Source organism: Bicyclus anynana, chromosome 13, assembly GCF_947172395.1.
Source record: "Bicyclus anynana chromosome 13, ilBicAnyn1.1, whole genome shotgun sequence".
Lineage (NCBI taxonomy): Eukaryota > Metazoa > Arthropoda > Insecta > Lepidoptera > Nymphalidae > Bicyclus > Bicyclus anynana.
In genome coordinates, this window is record NC_069095.1 from 9,748,284 (window position 1) to 9,770,338 (window position 22,055).

At 42.8% G+C, this 22,055-nt stretch overlaps 2 protein-coding genes across 6 annotated transcripts in view; one reads left to right on the plus strand and one right to left on the minus strand.

Annotated features, from left to right (window-relative positions):
- LOC112048022 (gustatory and odorant receptor 22) overlaps positions 1-16,346 on the minus strand; it is a 140,514-nt gene extending 124,168 nt beyond the window's left edge. For 2 of the 5 annotated variants that reach the window (XR_008251399.1, XR_008251398.1), the window contains exon 1: positions 12,146-16,346. The gene's annotated coding sequence lies outside the window, so the exon portion shown is untranslated. Of the gene's footprint in view, positions 1-5,766; positions 5,929-12,145 lie in introns of those variants that run through there. The other 3 variants (XM_052885208.1, XR_008251400.1, XM_052885204.1) reach the window with 3 other exon arrangements.
- Positions 16,347-19,147: 2,801 nt separating this feature from the next.
- LOC112048104 (Kv channel-interacting protein 1) overlaps positions 19,148-22,055 on the plus strand; it is a 294,729-nt gene continuing 291,821 nt past the window's right edge. The window contains exon 1 of the mRNA XM_052885163.1: positions 19,148-19,368. Coding sequence (XP_052741123.1) covers positions 19,148-19,368 — 221 coding nt within the window. The remainder of the gene's footprint in view (positions 19,369-22,055) is intronic.

The window sequence follows — 22,055 nt, forward strand, 5'->3', positions numbered from 1 at the left end:
AACACATTATCTATACTAGAATATTATTATGGAGGATAGATTTGTTTGTTTGTTTGATTGTTTGCATTGAATAGGCTCTGAAACTACTAGACCGATTTCAAAAATTCTTTCACCAATGGCAAGTAAAGTGGCTTGCCTTCGATTCGGAGGGCGTAGGTTCGAATCCGGTCCGGGGCATGCACCTCCAACTTTTTAAGTTACGTGCATTTTAAAGAAATTAAATATCACGTGTCTCAAACGGTTAAGGAAAAACATCGTGAGGAAACCAGCATATCTGAGAATATTCTTAAGTATCTACGTGTGTGAAGTCTTCCAAACCGATTGGGCCAGCGTGGTAGAATAAGGCCTAGCACCTCTCTCAATCTGAGAGGAGACTCGTGCTCACAGTGAGTCCAATTTAGGTCGTTAATAGGGAATGGAAACGGTAACGGGTAAAACCTCGGGTACTGCTAGTCAATAATATTGTCAATTTTTTTTTATAGGCGGTGGTAAGTTAAGCCTAGTTGCTATAAATAAATATAGTAGGGAAAATTTGTCCCGACGTGTAACATGAAAAAATGGTAATAAGACTCAAAATGTAGGGCAAAGTAGTCATGAATTGCGATTTACTTGGGCTAAAACTGCCTGTTTACGTCGATATGGCACCCTCTTCTTCCCAACTTTCATTTAAAGTTTTATTTCCGCCTTAGAAGCAAACAAATCGTAAACAAGAATTCCGATATTTGTGTTTCGTCGCCAAATATGGTCGGATTGGCAATACGACACGTTTTACACGGTTTTTATCGTCTTATAACTGTCATGCGAGCCGTTCTCATTAAATTTACTACGATAACCTGTTGTTTGTCTCTGTAGAAAAGAGTTGTGGTTGGTCGTGCCGTCCTATATGTTAGCACTTCCATCTAAATACACAAGCTACGACACTTCAAACTGCACGGTAATTATCGCTCCGACATAATGGGAACGTAGCCTTAGCCTATCTTGCTGCATCTCAGATCTAATCCACATTGTTTGAGATCTTGCGAATTCTACGAAACATTGCCAGTTGCAACTGACGTTTGGTACGGTACAACTAACTTGAAAACTAAATGATACTTCGAAATAGAAGCGGCACTGTAAACTACTCCAAGAAATGTTCACAACATTGAAGCTGGTTGTAGCAGCTGCTATGCTATGCTATATCTTTATTCATCCCAAATAGGACTTGAAAATGTAAGCATAATATTGTGTACAAATTTAACAAATATTTTTAATTTTTATGCTAAACTTGTTTTAAAAGTTGATTCTACTTTTTTGCTTACAAGACACTATAAGTTCAGGCATAATTATGCGTATACTGTTATACAAGTTTTATTAAAATCTATTCGCTAAGTTTTTATCATTTGTGTCACTATCAATTCCTTTTTCCTGACCAACTGCCGCCAACCGCCACCAATGAAATGGTTCGGATTTTAAAAGCTACTACGGTCCAAATTCCTTCCAGTTACAGCATTAATAACCTTTGGCTCACTGTTGAGTACATCAGAATTAAAGGGGTTAGGCTAATAGTCCACCACCCGGTCCAATTCGGATTCCCTCATGTAGAGAATTAAGAGAATTCTCAGGTATGCACGTTTCCTCACGACGTTTTACCTTCACCGTTTGAACGCACGTACCTGAAAAGTTGGAGGTGCACGCCCCGTATCGGATTCGAATCTTTGCCCTCCGAATCGAAGGCGGAGGTCATATCCACTGGGCTATCATGGCTTTAGTATGTTAAGGAATTGACATCACAACATTTTAACCTCATATTTGGCAAATAAAAAAAAATATTCAATATGACATGAGAATCCTGCGAGATGTTACTGTAAGAGGATCAAAAATGTTTTCATAACACACAGCAGGTAACACCTGGGAAAAATATTTCATTGCCTTTCCACAGATTTGTACGGATTTCAGCTTTTATATTTTTAGAAGCTTTTATTTAACTTGCCTTGAACGACTGCTTGATTTTCGTTTGAACTCTTACCAAAGAACTTACATTTCGATGTACCGAGAATGTCTCTTGATGAAGTCGTCAGCTAACAAAAGAAACCTAACGAGTTGGTTGTAATTTATCGTTGTTTTAAATATCGTCGTCATCAACCCATATTCGGCTCAATGCTGAGGTCGAGTCTCCTCTCAGACTGAGAGGGGTTAGGCCAATAGTCCACCATGCTGGCCCAATGCGGATTGGCAGAATTCACACACGCAGAGAATTAAGATAATTCTCTGGTATGCAGGTTTTCTCACGATGTTTTCCTTCACCGATTGATACGTGATATTTAATTTCTTGCACACAACTGAAAAGTTGGAGGTGCGGCCCATCAGGTGGACTGACGACATCAAGCGAGTCGCAGGGATTCGCTGGATGCAGGTGGCTCAATATCGTGATGTTTGGAAGACCTAACAGAAGGCCTACGTCCTGCAATGGACGTCCATCGATGAAATGATGAAGATGAAGCACATCTCGAACTAATTAAGTTATTATTAGTCTTTTCCTAGAGCAAACAGTCCACGACTCCACGAAGAAAGATTGAAAAAAGAGTCTTTGTACCAGAAGTGCTTTCATTCTATCTTGATGCTCCGACCTTCTTCAGCAGTCGGGTAAAATAAATATAATGATCATCATCATCATTATCAACCCATATTCAGCTCACTGCTGAACTGGGAAAGAGAGAGAGGCCAATAGTCCACCATGCTGGCCCAATGCGGATTGGCAGACTTCACACACGCAGAGAATTAAGAAAATTCTCTGGTATGCAGGTTTCCTCACGACGGTTTTCCTTACCATTTGACACACGTGATATTTAATTTCTTGAAATGCACACAACTAAAAAGTTGGAGGTGCATGCCTCGCACCAAACCCTTCGTTATCGGAGGCAGAGGACATATCCACTGGGCTATCACTGCTCAAAATAAATATACACGGCATAAACTGTTTTTGTTAACTTTAAAATTTTTTCAAAGCTAGCAAAAAAGATACACAAAAATTCTGAGTTTTACCAACCTATTTTTTTTATTTTGTTTCCGACATTGGCCAGAGTCCAATAGCAAATTATGTGCTACTTATTAAAATTGGTTTCCGAGCAGAATACCCGATAGGGAAGCGAAACTATAAATGGAACAGTTCTGTTTGTTTCAGAAAGTTTTGGAAGTGTTTGCTCCAATCGATCTCGACGGCCGACGTGAGTTACTTAATATTAAGGCGGGCGTATTCACTTACTTTATTGTTATTCAGGAGAAGGACTTGGTGAAAGTTGTTTTTTTTTAACAAGTTAGCCTTTGACTGGGATCACACCTGATGTTGAGTGCTGATGCGGTCTAAGATTGGAACGAGCACACTTGGAAGAGGCACAAGCTTATTTTATCCGTAGGTACCGGAAAAAATCGCTTCGGCCAGTTGAGCTGGAAATCGAACCCAGGACCTCTCTATTGATAACCACATCACTAGCAATTTGTAAAGGATTTTAAGCATGTAAAGTTTTGAATTAACCTTTGCAAATAATGCAATATTTTAAAACTAATTTGATTACCACAAAAAATTTTAGTTTAATATAACCCTTAAAATATAGTCCTATTTTCGATTCCCCAGACGTTTAGAGTTAAGGTTCAGGTTCAGACCCTCATGTATGCAATTTGATACTTAATATTAATAAATCACAATCCAAATAAAATAGAATCTTATTGGAAAATTTTCCATAATGATTAAAAAGTAAGAAATTATAATTATTTATTTTATTATTATGCATCGCTTCAATTTCAGCTACAAATCTTATCCTCAGATAATACAACTTTAAACAACAAGGTTTTATCGCAACCTTAAGTTTATTAGGTTACCCAACTTTCTAAGTCAAGCTTGAAAAATGGCATAAAGTTTTGTATCACAAAATTAACACAATAAATATTTAAGGCTATCTTGTTGTCTGGAAAAGAAATTCCAACAACAATTTTATTTTCGCTTTTCATAACTGAGCGCTAACAAAGTTGTTAGATGGATTGAAATATATTTTCACGTTCAGCCTTTTCATTTACGGCTTATGAAAAATTATGACGTTTTTGCCTTAGGATTATGAATATCCTGAAATTTCGTGTAATTTTCAAATTACATTTTTAATAACTCTAAATAAAGCCGCGATAGCCCAGTGGATATGACTTCTGCCTTCAATTCGAAGGGCGTAGATTGATAAGTTCGATTCCGTTCTGGGGCACCTCTAACTTTTTATTTCGCATTTTAAGAAACGAAATATCAAATGTCTATCACGTGGAGTATTAGCCTATCCCCTTTCATTGTGAGAGGAGACTCGTGCTCAAAAGTGAGCTGAATATGAGTTGTTAATGATGATTGATGATGTAATATAGCTTTTCCAAATGTTCGCCTTGCTGTCGGAGATATATTTTTTACAACCCATGAAACATGGATGCAAGTGCCCTATGTTTTGTGGTTCACGTGATGTCATTGCATGTGACAAATAGAAGAGCAGAACTTTTCTTTTTATGCCTGCATCCACCTTTGTCTTTAGCCAATCCACATTGGGCCATCGTGGTGGACTATTGGCCTAAGCCCTCTCATTCTGAGAGGAGACTCGAGCTGTACATAGTTTAATCACAGATTAAATAATAATAAGCAGACAGAGCGCACGGTAGATGATAGTGTCGTAGCCGTTCCAAATACAAAATTCAAAAACGAAAACAGTACGACAAAAAGATTATTCAAGAAAATGGCGTCTTATGTTTTTAAATAGTTTAAAAACTGTTTACAAAAACTAAAGAAATAAAATGGAGTATTTTTTCATTGGTAATTATTGGTTGTTATATTAATTTGCGTAATTGTTGTGTTATGATGTTTATAGGTTTCTTTTCATGGGCTATACCACGCTGCTTGTAAAGACTCATTCTGGACACGCTTTATTCTGTGAGTTAAATTCAAACAAACAACTTCAACGAATAACTTTATACCTAATCTGAATTTCAAAGGCTATGTACCGGCCAAATAGCCCGAAAACTTAATAAGTGTTGGAGAGTGAACTATTCTCGCTTAACGAACGTTTACCGCGCAGGAACGGCCAACTAAATGCTATAGCTTCACACTAACAAGTCATCTGGAAGTTTTAATAGTCCTAGTTTTATATTTGATAGGGTAGATTTTTATTAGTGTTCAAATGAATTCCTCTTTCAGCTGGTGAGATGGTATAAATTAAATTCGTATCAAAATAATCCGTTATAGTCAATCCTTTTAAAGCGTGAAAATTTCTGAGCGTCTCTGAGTTTCCAGAAATTTTTATTTCCTGGTTACTCAGTTAGCTACCAGAATCAAGAATTTTCGTAAAAATAAAAGTTGATCGTCTCATCAAGATGAAGGTAACGAAAAATGAACTTGATAGTAATCAGTTGTAAAAATGTTCTACGGATCTCGGATCAGTATTACTAGATCGTCCAAGAAAGATGCTAGATAAATAAAGTAATCGTAGTACAAGTGCTTAGTGTTTTGAGAGAATTAATTCTTTGTATGCATACTGATGTAAGTACATATATACTATAACTTCAGTTACAATTTAATGGTACAGATCATTCTTACACAAGATTCATTATCCATTTGAAAATACGGTATAAAACCGTAACTAATCATTATAATTATTTACCATCATAAGTATGGTTAATCCATTTTATACGATGGTCGGCTTCTAAATTATTATCGGATTCACATGCACATAATGCATTTTTCAAAGACCTCGTATAATATGTACCTACTCTTTGTTTTGGGCCGCCAGCATCCAGCGGTGCCTGCAACCCGCTCGATGTCTTCGATCCACCAACGGTCGGTCACCAATGGGGTCGACCAACACGGCGCTTTCCGGTTCCCATTCCAGCAGCTTGGAACCTCAACGTCCAACGGCTCTTCGAATTATGTGCCTGCCCAATGCCACATTGCCGTATGTTAATAATTCTACCAAAAATAAAGTCATTCAAATTTTAGATTTCTACAACAAGTTTCCACACTATGTTGATAGAATGTTTTAAACGAAAACACACCGACCAAGTTTGTCAAAGTCGATTCTGCGTATTCGTATAATAAAGTTAGCTGAAAATTCTTGCTCGAGATATCTCAAATTCAAACAGACTATTTGCATTTTGCTGACTTTATTCTGGCCTAACCAGATGTTCATATTGACTTTCTTAAATTGCGTTCTCCTTGATTCTTTAATCTTAACTAACTTTACTGACTAGTTAATTAAAATAAACTCGATTTTTTGATTACCATGTTTTTGTAGGATTTGCGAATAAAACATAAATAAAACGGTATTAGTGATCCTTGAGTTAATACTTCTATTATTGATCTTAGTATATCGGACCACAGCATCCCTAAGTGATTTTGACTCTATACGGTTTAGTTGCAAGTAGTCTGAGCTAAATTCGGACAATTTACAAAGTCTAGAACAAATACTTACGTAAAAAAGGGCTACCTTATCACTTGCGTAAATTTACTTTTATCGTATGCGGACGACGTGATTTCATTTAGTAGAGTGATTTATAGTTTTGTTTACCTCCCTAGTAGACTTCAATTTTCCCTAAATTATATTTTATTTTTACCTTTAATCATGGGAATTGAGTAGTGACAAGTCTCCAACACGAATAAACAGGATTTGTTCGTCGTCGTTATCAACCCATATTCGGCTCACTGCTGAGGAAACCTGCATACTAGAGAATTTCTTAATTCTCTGCGTGTGTGAAGTCTGCCAATCCGCCTAACCCCTCTCATTCTGAGAGGACTCGAATCTCCTCTCAGAATGAGAGGGGTTAGGCCAATAGTCCACCACGCTGGCCCAATGCGGATTGGCAGACTTCACACACGCAGAGAATTAAGAAATTCTCTCGTATGCAGGTTTCCTCACGAAGTTTTCCATCACCGTTTGAGACACGTGATATTTAATTTCTTAAAATGCACACAACTGAAATGTTGGAGGTGCATGCCCCGGACCGGATTCGAACCCACACCCTCCGGAATCGGAGGCGGTGGTCATATCCACTGGGCTATCACGCATATTATTGCATGTATCCCACCAACAACACGGGCAATGATTTAAACACGTTTGTTTCAGGTGACAAACTCGTTCTTCTTTTTAAAGTCTCTCTATTACTTTTCGGTGGTACTTTTTCTAAACTTCTCCTTGTTTAATTGTTCATGGCTAAGCGTAAAATTTCTCCGTCTGTCTTTATGAAAAAAGGTGTTCTTCCTTCTTCTTAATTCTCTTTTGGGCAATCTTTGGGCAATCAAAATTACCCATCATAATGGTTTGAAGCAAACGGTACCTATTATGTCTCAAAATATGTCCTAGGTATGAGATCTTCTGCTGCTTGATGATTTTAACAAGCTTTTTTGAAGGCCACGCCACGCGTGGTAGATTTACATGACGGAGGTTCTGGGTTCGATCCCCGAGGTTTTCTTAATTAGTCCAGGTCTACTGGTGGGAGGCTTCGGCCGTGGCTAGTTACCACCGTACCGAAAAAGACGTCAAGCGATTTAGCGTTCCGGTACGCTGTCGTGTAGAAACCGAACGGATTTCTTACTCCTCCTAACAAGTTAGCCCGTTTCCATTTTAGTTTGCATCTTCACTTACCATCAGGTGAGATTGAAGTCAAGGGCTAAAAGAATAAAAAAAAAAAGATAAAACTGTACAGATCAAACTGAACATTTAAAACTAAAAGTTTGTAGTCCGTATTACACGTTATCCTAGCCAGTCATTTTGTTAGTAGTTCTGGTTACTTCTAGGCAATTTTTTCGTCAACTATGTCTAAGTTTAATTAAATAAATGAGGTCACGTTATAGTCGCATTCACTTCAATAAATAAGTGAATGTATCTTGCTGAATATAACATCAAGTTCGCAATTTGTTGAAGTGAATTAAAATTTGCCGATGCATATTTAAAACGATGTCCGAATAAAAAGCCAACGAACCCGAAATATTGAACAAAGTTAACTTGATTGGATGGTCCGCTGTGATTTTTGGTTGTAAAGATATTTTCTGTTAAAATATTATTTGGAAACTGGTTGTTGACTATGGATCCATCTGCGTGATTTTAAAATGCAATCATTTAGGCCGTAGTTAAAGTTTCTATATTGAAATCGTGTGATTTTGTTATTTTTACAACATTGCATAGCGTTGGTCAGAGAGGATTTTCTGATCGTAGTGCAACAGTGAGCCCGTTCCACGCTTGATACAAAATTGAGGTTGACTTCCAAATGTTAATAACATAGCTGAATTAAAAAAAGAAACTAACTCGTTCATAAAGACTGATTTTGTATTTAAATATATTCCCAAAAATAATTAGTTTTCTGTTACTAAACATACTTATACTTTTTGATTATGAAACACGGCAAAAACTCACGTGATATATGTATGTATGGAGTATGCCCGACTAGTTTCGAACCCATACGAGGTCCTTAGTTATAAGCTGGTACTTGCAACGCGACACGATCCATACTGGATCCAAACAAAAACTAATTTTTAGTTATTTAGATTGGATTCAGCTTTGTTTCATCTCGAAAACTGATAAAATCACGGGCAACCGTTATCAATATGATTATAACGTAATTCGCTATGTTGCAGTTAAGTAGATCTAATAAAACCTTTGTAAGCCCACCAACTCTCATTGGTAACAGCGAGGTGGGTTCCAGCTCCAAACCGGCTGCTGGTATGAGAGGAAGATTTAGTATTCAATAATGAAATCAAATACATATAGACACAGTAGCCCTGATAAACAAACAAAAAGGCTAAACGGTGTAGATTTAGGTACTGTTGGTAGTAATCAAGGGAGCATAGGAATAAAGGCATTTTGCGGCAAATTGAGGTAAAATGCCAAGGGACGGCAATAAATGGGCCCAAGAAACGTGGAAATACACTACAATATACGTAATATACTGCGGAAGTCAATATTACAGCATAGATGAGAAAATGTTCTGTCATCTATGCTGCAATATTACACAGAACCTATGTTTACATAGGTATACATTTTAGTTTATAACTGCCTCATTGGTCTCGTGGTAGACGTGGTAATCTAGTTCCGCTGCGAAATTAGGTCCAGGGTTCAAATCCCAGATCAGGCCAACAAGAAAACTTACGTTATTGGGATTTTTCTTTCACGAAAAATCTTAATAGCAGATGTTTTCTGTGATAGCAGCCTGGAGTTGGGAAATCACGTTATTGGGATTTTACTTTCACGAAAAATCCTAGTGGATTGGCCATGGGTGGCCTGGAACTGGGAAGTTGGCGGTGTTAATAAACCCCTGTGCCTCGGAGAGCACGTAAAGCCGTCGGTCCTGATCTCTTACCGCTTGTGTCGATCTGCCGGTCCATTGTTCTATGAGATCGAGATAGAGAGTGCACCTGTGCTTGCTTGCTTGCTTGCTTGCACACACTAATTGTGTACTTTAATATCTCCTGCGTGTATCATAATATCAATCAATAACATCTCAACATGAGATTAACCGCCGCGGTCGAAAAATAAATCGGTCGGGGGCATATTTTTATTCATTTTATTTTTAAATTTTTGCTTCTTCTTTTTTTGAATGTAAAAATATGTTGATGTTTGTATGAGTATATACCTACCTAATGTTCATTTCATGATAATGATTGGTTGAGAGGATATGCGACAAAAAAGAGTAATTTAATAAAAAACTTCAGTGTTGTATACTCTGTAACTTATATGCTGTTTTGCTGTCTGTGTATTATTTTTTTACAACCATGTGTCTCATTATTTTTTGCACATATCAGATCGATCATCATTATCATCCTATTTGTACACCCTAATTATTTTTACAAGGCCAGGCAACCCTCCTTATAGGAGAGGTGATATGGAGCTTAGACCCACCCGCTGCTCCAATGTGGGTTGGCGGGCTTAGGGTAATAATATAAATTCACTAACGAACACTATCAGATGTCAATGATAATGACCGAGACCGACGGCTTAACATGCTCTTCGAGATATTGGGAACACCAACAACTTTCCAACTCCGGGCGGGGATTTTAACTGAAAAAATCTTAGAAGAAAGAAAAAATCAGGACCTATCTCTCATAGGTCCTGTACTTAACTAATGTTTATTTAAATTATGATCTTCTTTAGAATATAAACATCATCATTAAATCACCCAATGGGCGGTCACTGCAGGGAATAGGCTTTTTGTATGGACTTCCAAACATCACGATCCTAAGTCGCCTGCAACCAGCAAAAGCTTGATTCCACCTGGTGAAAGTTATTATTCTTTCTAAGAATGTATAATTTAAGAAAGTAGTACCTATTATTCTTTCTTTCTTATTTTTTGGGAACGGGGCTATAATGGAATATCTTAAATATATTGAAATAGTGATAGGTGGGTGTTCTTGGTGCAACAAGTTGGTGCTTGGAAGATCTTGGCAGTTGGCACAGGTAGCTGCAGTGTAATCGAATCTAACCTTGATAAAAGTGAACTCTTCAGTGAAGATGCCAATTTTGTAAGCCACAGTCTTCTAATTTTTCGTTCAACTTTATCAATAAACGGTAGCTGAAATTTTCAGTAAGTTTACAAGCTTTAACGAATTTATGTTGTGTTTTGTTTGTCTAATTTAAGATTTATATGATTTTTTTAAAGAAAATTTGCCATGTAAAATACTAGTTCACGTCCCGCAGTTTCACCTGCGTAGTTTCGCTCACAAATAACGCGGCTTTACTCATCAACCCATATTCGGCTCACTTTTGAGCACGACACTCCTCTCAGAATAAGAGGGCTTAGGCTAATAGTCCATTATACTGGCCAAATGCGAATTGGCAGACTTCACACACGAAGAGAATTAAGAAAACTCTCAATTATGCAGGTTCCCTCACATGATATTTAATTTCTTAAAATGCACATAACTGAAAGGTTAGAGGTGCTTGCCCAGAACGAATCTTAACCCTCTGAGCCGTGATAGAACAGTAAATATGACTTCTACCTTCGAGATAAACTAATTGATTACTTCATTATTACATGACTCTATAATTCATTACTTTATTACGTAACTCTTATATCCGCACTTATGAGCTGTATGTAAAGTGAATAAATTAAAGCCAACGTCAAGCGAGCTTACCGAGAACATAAAATGTGGAATTTAATATGATACTCGTACTATCGTATAGCCTCTCATATGAAATGATCTAGGCAATAACTCAAGTACTGTGGACCGAGATGGGAGGAGAGGGGGATCAGGGACCACCTGTTGCTATGGTTACGTTACTACAAACTCAACTTTTCAATATGGCCATTGTACAGACGGTATTGCTTTCAACTATTGCATTTAGAATACTTTCCTGTTCACAAGCTTTGACTATATCCACTCATCAGTAGGTATAAACACAGATATCATGAGGTCATGTCCTATGAAATTTGTGTTTTTATTCATTGCATCATTTCGGATTTAAGAAACCACTACTTAAGAATATCTATTGTAGGAAATAATAGTCTGAGACGGATATGACGTCAGGTGGTGCGACTTATTTTCGTAAATAGTGGGGAGTTAGAGAAGGGTACCGATCGGTTGGCGGGAACGACTTGCGATATAAGGCGCTCGTCGTGCGCTCGGCTTCAGTGTGCTCGTGGCGTTCGAGCCGTCCACATTTCTTGTTGTGTAATTCTTTATGGTTTACTTACTATAGAGTGACTTGAGTGAAAAAGGAGAATGTTTGTTAACTGTCAAGAGTCTGCTAAAACTATTGTATAGTTAAAGTCGTCATAAATGTCGAACTATGATGTCACAATAATTCTCCTCTTTGCCATAATAATATATACCTAACTATTTGTTTCTGTTAACTAATTTGTCATTTATTTAAAAATTAATTTAGAGTTCCGATACGAAAATTTTTTGAAAGTTGAAAATATTCACGAATTACGAGTGTTATTTATTAATCTACTAATATTTTATTTTCTTTCGTTCGTGGTAATACCACACCACAGAATACATAATATGTACAAGTGTAGTGGCCGAAACGGCGCCCCTCAAACGCAGGCGGGGCCCATGAGCGCCCACGATGAGCGTCCGTTTCCACTAGGAGATCGGCGTTACACCGCGTCCTAGTTCGCCGTCAACTAATAATAGTGCGATCGGTTAATCTAGACTGACCTTGACAATCGGCGTAGCCCTCTTGGGCACAAACGCCGCTGGGAGCCGCTATGCCACGCCGGGTGATCCACGTAGTTCAGGTTATGTGTATTGTGTTGGTCGTTGGTGTGAGTATCAGTGTATGTGGATCGCTCACCCTTCAGCAAAAACCCCAAGCACATGCACCAAACACGCCACAAAATCACTGCGTTCTGTGCCGATCACAAAGGGTCAATACCTCGGACACAAATTATAGTCCAATCACTCGATAAATGCTCAACCAAGATCGAGTCAAGCTACCATGCGCTCAAAAAACTCCGGAACAAGAAACACGGGTTCCCGGTCAAAGCGTCGGACCAAGACTGGCGGTCAACGAGGTCGCGCGCGACGCCGCGAAAACCGGTCGCAGGCGCCGGTACGCCCCCCGCGCGGGCGGGGAATCGTACTACAATCGAGCGCCCAGTCGCGCCGCGCCATCTAGCGCGAACATAAACCCCCGCTCGGAATCCCCAAAGGTGGATTCCCTACTCAATGGGCAATCGTGCCAGTGACGATACAGCCCGATGCAACAACGAATCTCCCACCATGACCTCAGCCACGCGGGGCACTCCATCCGATCCAAACATCAACTTAACAATACGTCCGCGACGCCAATACAACGGTAGCAAATTCGACTCCTTGACCAGAACTAGGTCACCAACCTTAGGAGGATCCGTCTTGTCAGTCCACTTCACGCGCTGCTGCAAAAGATGCAAATACTCCAGAGACCAACGATGCCAAAAGTTCTGGGTCATCTGTTGCAACAATTCAAAGCGAGTCAAACGAGAGGTTTTCGCGTCCCTGAAGGGGTACTCAGGCAACGCGCGAAGGGGCTGGCCAATCAAAAAATGTCCCGGCGTTAAAACTTCTAAATCGTTTGGATCGGATGAGAGAGGGCAAAGGGGCCGAGAATTGAGGACGGCCTCAATCCTGCAAAATACGGTGGCCAACTCTTCAAAAGTCAAAATAGTTTCCCCAATGACACGGTAGAGATGCGTTTTTGCTGACTTAATCACAGCTTCAAAAATTCCACCCCAGTGAGGGCAAACGGGAGGATCAAACTTCCAGGTTACCCCCATTCGAGAGGCAGCTGTGCCAATAAAAGTCTTATTACTATCCAAGAATTCGACAACTTCCTTCAAATACCGATCAGCACCACGGTAGTTGGACCCACAATCAGTCCGTATTAGTCCCGGAATTCCGCGTCGCGAACAAAGACGGGAAAGCGCGGCTACAAAAGCTTCCGTACTGAGGGAACTGACTAGCTCGAGATGGACGGCCTTGGTGGCGAGGCAAACAAATACGCATAAATAGGCCTTTACAGGTCTCGCATTCCGGAGGTTCGAGCTCCGAACCATGAAGGGGCCTCCAAAATCAGAAGCAGTTCCGTAAAACGGACGAGACTCCGTAACCCGATCCGCAGGCAGGTCGCCCATGATGGGTTGAATGGGCGCCGCTTTCAAGCGGTAACAAGGGATACACCGAAAAATTACGCTTCGAATGACGCGTCTGGCCGACAAAATCCAAAATTCACGCTGCAAAATAGCAGAAATTGCATTACAACCAGCGTGAGCATTGTTCAAATGATAATGCCTCACAAGCAGCACCACAAAGGTCCCACCATTTGGGAGCAACAAGGGATGTCGCGCACCATAGGGTAAGTTGGCGTTCCTCAAACGTCCACCAACTCTCAAGATCCCATCAGGATCCACAAACGGATTCAGGCGGGCTAGCGAACCCTTCAAACCTGAACCGGCTTTCAATTTCTGAATTTCAGCCGAAAAATGTTCGGCCTGTATCAAGCGCACCCAAAACAACAGCGCTTCCTTTCGTTCAATGGGAGACAAGACTGGGGTCCGTATCTTGGACTGAGGCGTTCTGCTATTGTGGTGGAAACGCCGGATCCAACCAGTAACTCCGATCAATTTTTCGAAAGAGCTGTACCGCTCCAGCAAGAATTCGTACGTGGGAGGAGACAAATCCTCAACCACTCCAACACGCAAGCAAGGTAAGGGCTCAGGGTCAGAAAAACGATTCTGAGGCCAAGAAGACTCAGATCGAGTCAGCCAAGCTGGCCCCCACCACAAAGGATGATCTACAAGAAAAGACCCCTCGCAACCACGAGAAGCGCAGTCGGCGGGGTTCATTTCTCCCGGCACATGCCTCCACAACAAGGTGGTTTCCGAATTCTGGATCTGTGAGACCCGATTCGCAACAAACACCTCCAAATTGTGAGGAGAGGCACGCAACCAGCACAAAACAATCTCACTGTCTGACCAGGCAACGACCTCAGTCAATTCGACTAGCGAGGCCATAGTTGCTCTGACGTGATTCAACAACCTGGCGAGAAGCGTGGCTCCGGACAATTCCAATTTCGGAATAGTCAATCTGGTCCGGATCGGCGCCACCTTGCTCTTGGCCAGCACCAAATGCACCGATACCTCACCGTTCGCATTGACGGTGCGAAGGTAAACGGCTGCAGCATAACCCTTTTCACTCGCGTCGCAAAATCCGTGCAAGCTCGCATGGCATCTCCCAGGCGGCAAGAAACGTCTGGAGATGGAAATCCGGTTCACCTCAGGGAGAGAGGACACAATGGAAGTCCACTCCTCTTCTAGTCTGCCCTGAAGTGGCTCGTCCCAACCAACCTGAGCAATCCAAAGCTTCTGCAGGAAGCATTTTGCCAGGAAGATGACGGGCGTTACCCAACCATTTGGGTCAAAGGTGCGAGCGACGGTTGACAAGACGGAACGCTTAGTCCAATTTCTCGGAGATGGGTCCAATTTAACTCGGTACGTAAACACATCCTGAACTGGCCGGTATTGTATCCCAAGGACGGACAGCAGGTTCGTATCATCCGGGTTCTCAAATATGTAAGGATCCTGTTGATCTTCTCCAGGAAGGTCCTTCAAAAGGTCAGGTGAGTTCGACAACCATTTGCTCAATTCAAAACCCCCTGCCTTCAGGATCGCAATCAATTCATCACGTAAAACTAGAGCATCTTCAAGGGTTGAAGCTCCGGTACAAATATCGTCCATGTAGACCGACGACTCCAAAACGGCTGCTGCTCGCGGGTAATTGAGCCTCTCGCGCTCAGCCAACTCCAACAAGGTCCTGATCGCAATATAAGGACTGGATCTCAAGCCGTACGTCGTGGTGTTCAACTCATACACCTGCATCGGGTCGTCAGGATGCTCACGCCACAAAATCAGCTGGTAGTTCCGGTCGTCGCGATGCACAATCGATTGCCGAAACATCATCCGAATGTCGGCTACAAAAACCACCTGGTGACGACGGAAGTGCGTGAGGATGTCCGAGATGTCCTTCAGCAATTTCGGACCCGCATGCAGGCACTGGTTCAAGGACACGCCGTTTGAGGTGGGTGCGGACCCGTCAAACACAACCCTGATCTTGCTGTCAGGGGTTTTCAAAACGGCGTGATGTGGCAAGAAGTAGTGTTCATGCGCGCGCCAATCAAAGGTTGACACCGACATGTGTCCCAATTCCTCGTATTCGCGCATGAATGCAGTATACTTTTCTCGAAAGGCCTGGTCTCTTCTCATACGCCGTTCCATAGACAACAGTCTCTTCTCTGCCAAGGCTCGTGACTGTCCGAGAGGGGGTCGTGAGGCCACAAATGGTAGTCGAGTAACAAATCGTCCATCCACACGACGACCAGTGTTATTCTGGTAAAACAGCTCACAATCCTGGTCGGAGGGGTTCACTCGAGACGCACAAGGGGGTTCCTCAATTTCCCAGAACCGCTGCACAAGATCAATAAGTGCGGTGCCCGCCACTCGGAGAGGCTCATCGCGCTCCAACGGTTTTACTGGCAGGACAGGACCGAGAAAACTATGTCCAAATATGGTTGGAAGGGCACTCAACCCCTTAGCCTGCAAATGTTTAATGCCACCGGTCACAATGCAACCCAAAACGTCGGCTCCCAACAACAAATCAACCGGGGCCGGAACAAACCAGTCGGCATCGGCTGGAGTAAGGTTGGCTGTCAAACGTATTGTAGAGTCCCAAATTCGCTCCTGAGGGAGATGACCCAAAATATTGTCCAGGACAGATGCCCTGACCACAACTCGGAGGTTACCCCTACGGGGTGCAAACATCAACTCCGCTTCTCCCCGGGAGACGAGTGGCTCCGAATCACCAATACCTCGCATTCGCCCTCCATGAGGCGACCATGGGAGGCTCAATTTCCTAACAAGGTAGGATGACACAAGACACCGCTGTGAACCCGAATCCAACAAGGCCCTTACAAATAAACACTCCCCCTTCGGGTTCGACACCTTTACCGATGCAGTGGGCAATAACACAAGCTGACAATGAGTTTGCTCCAAATCCAAGGCATCAGGAAAGGTGGCGGTGAGGGGGGTGAGGGCGGCCGCTACCTAGCGCCGGTCAACTCGCCTTGCCGGCCCTCGAGTCCGCGGCACGAGGTCTCGCGGCAGGTCATCAAACCCCCAGCCCTGGTGCCACTCGGGGCAATCCTCAGGGACTAGGCGATCGCCCTGCCTTCCAGTGGCAGGCGCTCGGTATCCCCGCCAACGCACTTGGGGAGCCCTACGCTCTAAGCGCGGCCACTCAGCCAAGGGTGGGGAAAACCGCGGGGGCTCTTGGCCCTGCGCCACAAGCTCCTGCTGAGGGGGTGCGGTACCCTCTTCAAGATTTCTAGGGGGGGAACCAAGTCCCCCTGTCAATGGGGAGCGCGCCCCCGCCCGTCGGGGCATCGCGCCCCTGCTCTCTTCAAAATAACGGGGGGGGGAGCTAAGCCCCCCGGTCAAATGAGAGCGCCCCCCCGCCCGTCGGGGGGGTGATTCTTCCTCGCGTCGAGCTGTCGGCAGCTCGCGCTCGCGCTCTGGCGCCTCTCCGTTGCGGTTGGCGCACAGAAGCCCCAAATGGTTCCCCTGGCAGTGGGGACAAGGGCGCCTACTCGCGCAATCCCGCTGCCAGTGTGGTTCCAGGCACGAATAGCACCATTTCCGCGCATTGGCGATGGAGCGTCGTGCCCGGACCGAGAGAGCCGCAAAATCCGGACAAGCCCCGACCCGGTGGCCGGGACCTTTACAAAAAGTGCAGCGAGCCGCGCTCGCTGTCGCCACGCGAAAGCGGGGAGAAGGCGGCGAACCCCTGGGTGCAACTCGTCCCTCCTTGGAGGGGCCTCCCTGGGGCGCCCCACCCCGACGCCCTTCTTGGGCTGAACGGCCTGAAGGAGAAACCGGAGCGGGCACTCCGGCGTTCTCCGCCAAGCGGCACTCCTGCTCCAGGAACGAGATCAGTTCCTGGAAGCCAGGCAAATAGGATGCCCCGTCCCCTCCGTGCCTCTGCTCAAAACGGAGCTTGAGGTCGGAGGGCAGGCGGGACAACACAATATGGAGCAACAAAAAGCTCCACTCCTCGACTGGTAAATCCAGTTTTCGGAGGCCATTAGTGGCCACCACAACTGGATTCACCAGTCCGAAGCGCAGCTGCTCCACTCCCCTTATCATGGGGAGGCTTAAAATTTGGCCCACATACCCGTCGGCCAGACGGCGCACGTTCGCATATCTCCTCTGAAGGAGGAGACGTGCGGTGGTGTAGTTCGTGGGCGCCAAGTCCAAATGTGCCACGACCTGCAATGCTTCCCCATCCAGAGCCGATAGCAAATAGGCCATCTTCTGGGTGGGGGCTAGGTCCTGGCGGGAGTCCACGAGGCCATTAAACATGGCCTCGAAGCCCAACCACGAGCTCAAGCACCCGCTAAACCGGGGCAGCTCGATGGTGGGGAGACGCCCCAACAATTCGGGCTGGGTCGCACGGCGCAAGGGCGATGAGTCCAAGGCGTTGAGCTTGGCCTCACGCGCCAGCCTGCGATCTGCCTCAAGTAGCCCATCGCAGAGCTCTTCCAGCTGCTCCAGATCTTTGCGGCTGGACTCCAAAATCCCTGCATCAACGCCATCCATGCCGAGTAGCGCTCGGTACGCTTCCTCGGCAGCGCACAGCCTCGACGACAGCTGCGAACACCTCTGCCTTAGGCTCTCCACGCGGTCGTCACGGCCTATCAATGTGTGGGCTGCTGCAGCCCACCTTAGCTCCGCCGTGATCCTGATTGAGAATTCGCGCTGAGTCGGCATCTCACGAAGCTGTCGAATCCGAAAAACAACAAAAAAAAACCTATCGGTGCGGTTGCCAACAACAAAAAAAATTAATGTTAACCAACAAAATATTATTAAAACAAACAAAACACTATCAATTAATCAATAAAATAAAAGAAAACCTATCAGTTCGGTTGGCAACAACAAAAACAATTAATACGGTTAACCAACACAGTTAACCAACAAAGACAATAAAAATATTATTAATACAACAAAAAAAAACTATTAATTAATCAATTAAATACTAATCCAACCCATGAGTATCAAAACGCAAACAAAATGAAAATAAAAAAAAAAAAAATATTAAACAAAAGACAACAGAATATTTCAAGTATCATGGGTTGGTTAGGTCGCGCTATAGTACCCTACAACAACAATTAATTTACAATCTACGTGGTCAGCTAGACCAACCGATCGCGAACCACGCTCTGCTGCCAAAACTATGTAGTGGCCGAAACGGCGCCCCTCAAACGCAGGCGGGGCCCATGAGCGCCCACGATGAGCGTCCGTTTCCACTAGGAGATCGGCGTTACACCGCGTCCTAGTTCGCCGTCAACTAATAATAGTGCGATCGGTTAATCTAGACTGACCTTGACAATCGGCGTAGCCCTCTTGGGCACAAACGCCGCTGGGAGCCGCTATGCCACGCCGGGTGATCCACGTAGTTCAGGTTATGTGTATTGTGTTGGTCGTTGGTGTGAGTATCAGTGTATGTGGATCGCTCACCCTTCAGCAAAAACCCCAAGCACATGCACCAAACACGCCACAAAATCACTGCGTTCTGTGCCGATCACAAAGGGTCAATACCTCGGACACAAATTATAGTCCAATCACTCGATAAATGCTCAACCAAGATCGAGTCAAGCTACCATGCGCTCAAAAAACTCCGGAACAAGAAACACGGGTTCCCGGTCAAAGCGTCGGACCAAGACTGGCGGTCAACGAGGTCGCGCGCGACGCCGCGAAAACCGGTCGCAGGCGCCGGTACGCCCCCCGCGCGGGCGGGGAATCGTACTACAATCGAGCGCCCAGTCGCGCCGCGCCATCTAGCGCGAACAACAAGTATAAAATTAATTATGAGTAGCAATAAAATACAACCGTAGGAATAGGAATAACATATAGAAAAACATTAAAAAGCATTTTAAGAGATATGAATAAAATCAAGCACAAGTTTTATATCTCACATTATCAAAAATACGTTTCACAGAATTTGTAACGATTGGCAGACTTCACACACGTAGAGAATTACGATAATTCTCAGGTATGCAGGTTTCCGCACGATGTTTTTCCTCACAGTTTAAGATACGTGATATTTATTTTTTCTAAATAACTGTTAAGTTGTAAGTCCCGAACCAGATTCAATCCTACGTCATTCGAATCCAAGGAAGAGAGCATATCCCTTGAGCTATCACGGTATAACCCAGCGCTGTTAACTAAACAATATTTTTATACTTTCAAGTTGGCTAATATTAAGGTTTGTGTCTAATGTAACCAAATGGAAACCAGATTGTTTGTGCTACCACAAAACTGTCGTAACTTGGAAGTGAAAGAATTCGCGAAGTTTCACCTTTAGTGAAATATCTGAAACTATTATCAACATTGGAAAACTTCTATGCCTTTAGTACCCAAGTTGTGAAATTCAATAAACGCGTCGCTTTGCCTTTAACATTTCAGCCATTTCTAGCACGCATGTTTGTTATTGAGAAACATTTATAAAATTCTATTTCCAAACAAATAAAATACAAACAACATCCCTCTGTTCTGTGTTACTTGTATTATCTGTGCCAGGTTTTTTGACGACCTCCGTGGCGCAGTGGTATGCGCGATGGATTTACATGACGGAAGTCCTGGGTTTCCCCGGCTGGGCCGATTGAGGTTTTCTAAATTGGTCCAGGTCTGGCTGGTGGCTTCGGCCGTGGCTAGTTACCACCCTACCGACAAAGGCGTACCGCCAAGTGATTTAGAGTTCCGGTACGATGTCGTAGAAACAGTAGGTGTGAATTTTCATCCTCCTAACAAGTTAGCCCGCTTCCATCTTAGATTACATCATCACATACCATCAGGTGAGATTTTAGTCAAGGGCTAACTTGTAAAGAATAAAAAAAAAAGATTTTGTAATTGAGTAAAATAAATCTTGGCAACGTTACTCTCTTTACTGTTATCAAATCAAAAAGTCATCATCATTATCAGCCGCATTATCCACTGCTGGAAAAAGGCCTGTTGCATGTACAGAGGAATTTCGGACGAATAGTCGCAGAGTTTCTCTAACGCTGCTCAGCCGAGCTGGATTCGGCGATTCACCTCTTTCTCGGAATTGGACCTACCTAACTGGACTGTGTGTCCTAGGTATATATATTCTTCTACGATTTTTCAATCAAAAAGTACCAAAACAATAATTGCTACTTAAGTTAGGTTATAACTTAAACGTTAGCTAATTGGAGTTTGAACCGTATTTGCTTTAAAAGGTAACCAGTTTTATGGTGCTGATAGACTTGAGCATTCACTTGTAATGAGCATTCGTGCGAATATTACGTCATAAAAAAATACGAAAACATTAGCGAGCATTATATCGAGCGATCTGGCTAACATTCGAGCGAGCAGATTTGCTTGGAGCTTTTTGAGAAGAATATCTATGACGAGCATCGAATAGGGTGTTCGGTAGAATTTTTAAGATGTTCGTAGCTTCGGCTCTATGCTTAGCTCGGTTCGTTGTGTAGTTCGACAAATATAAAAACGGCACCATTAGAGGTGAATGAAGCATATGTTTTATTATTTTCCTTTGTATAAAATGACTATAAAGGTTATTTAGAGAACTGTCGTGTGAACATATATACTTGGTCTTGAGGAGGTACAGATGAAATATAGTTCTAAATATTATTTCATTATTTTCATATTTTAATTCACTTCAATCTAATTACAGTAAACCAAATTACTTCATCAACCACGTCACCGCTTTTTATTTTAATGACAGTTTAGAAGATTTATAAGAGAGGACCTTCTGTGCGAGACGTGACGCCCATTCAAATGGCACTTTGATTGATCAGCGAGCAGTCTCGTTTTGATGCCCGGACAAATGATATTTGCGTTGATGTAGATAATTATATTAAAGTATAAAGAGCACTCATTTCATCGTCTCAATTAGTCTTTTTTAGAGATTTTTTGGTTGATTATTATCGAAATACTTACCTGCCCTTTAATAAGCCAAAAATGGCCTCTTATTAAACGGAAATTTTGCGCTTTAAGTAGGCCAAAAATGGGCTCTTACTAAAAGGAAAATTTGCGCTTAAAGCTTAGATCGATACTAATTAAATGTAGGTAGGTGTTGAAATTGTTGGTCAAGTGATATTTGCATTGATGTAGATAATTATATTAAAGTACGGGGAAGGAAAACATCGTGAGGAAACCTGCGTACCAGAGAATTTTCTCAATTCTCTGCATGTGTGAAGTCTGCCAATCCGCATTGGACCAGCATGGTGGACTAACCCCTCTCTCATTCTGAGAAGAGACTCAAGTCATCTCAATTAAACTCTTTTAAAGATTTCCTGGTAAATAACCTGCCTGTCAGGCCTTTAGTGGTCAAAAATGGCCTCTCATTAAAGGGAGATTTGAGCTTAAGAGTCCAACGTTGCTACTTAAATGCACAGAAAATCTGGCCCTGTAGTGGGCTATTAAAAATAATAAAAACATCAGGTATCAGCAACCTTTATAGGGAAATAGCGTACGACGTAAAAATACAAAATAATGAGTAT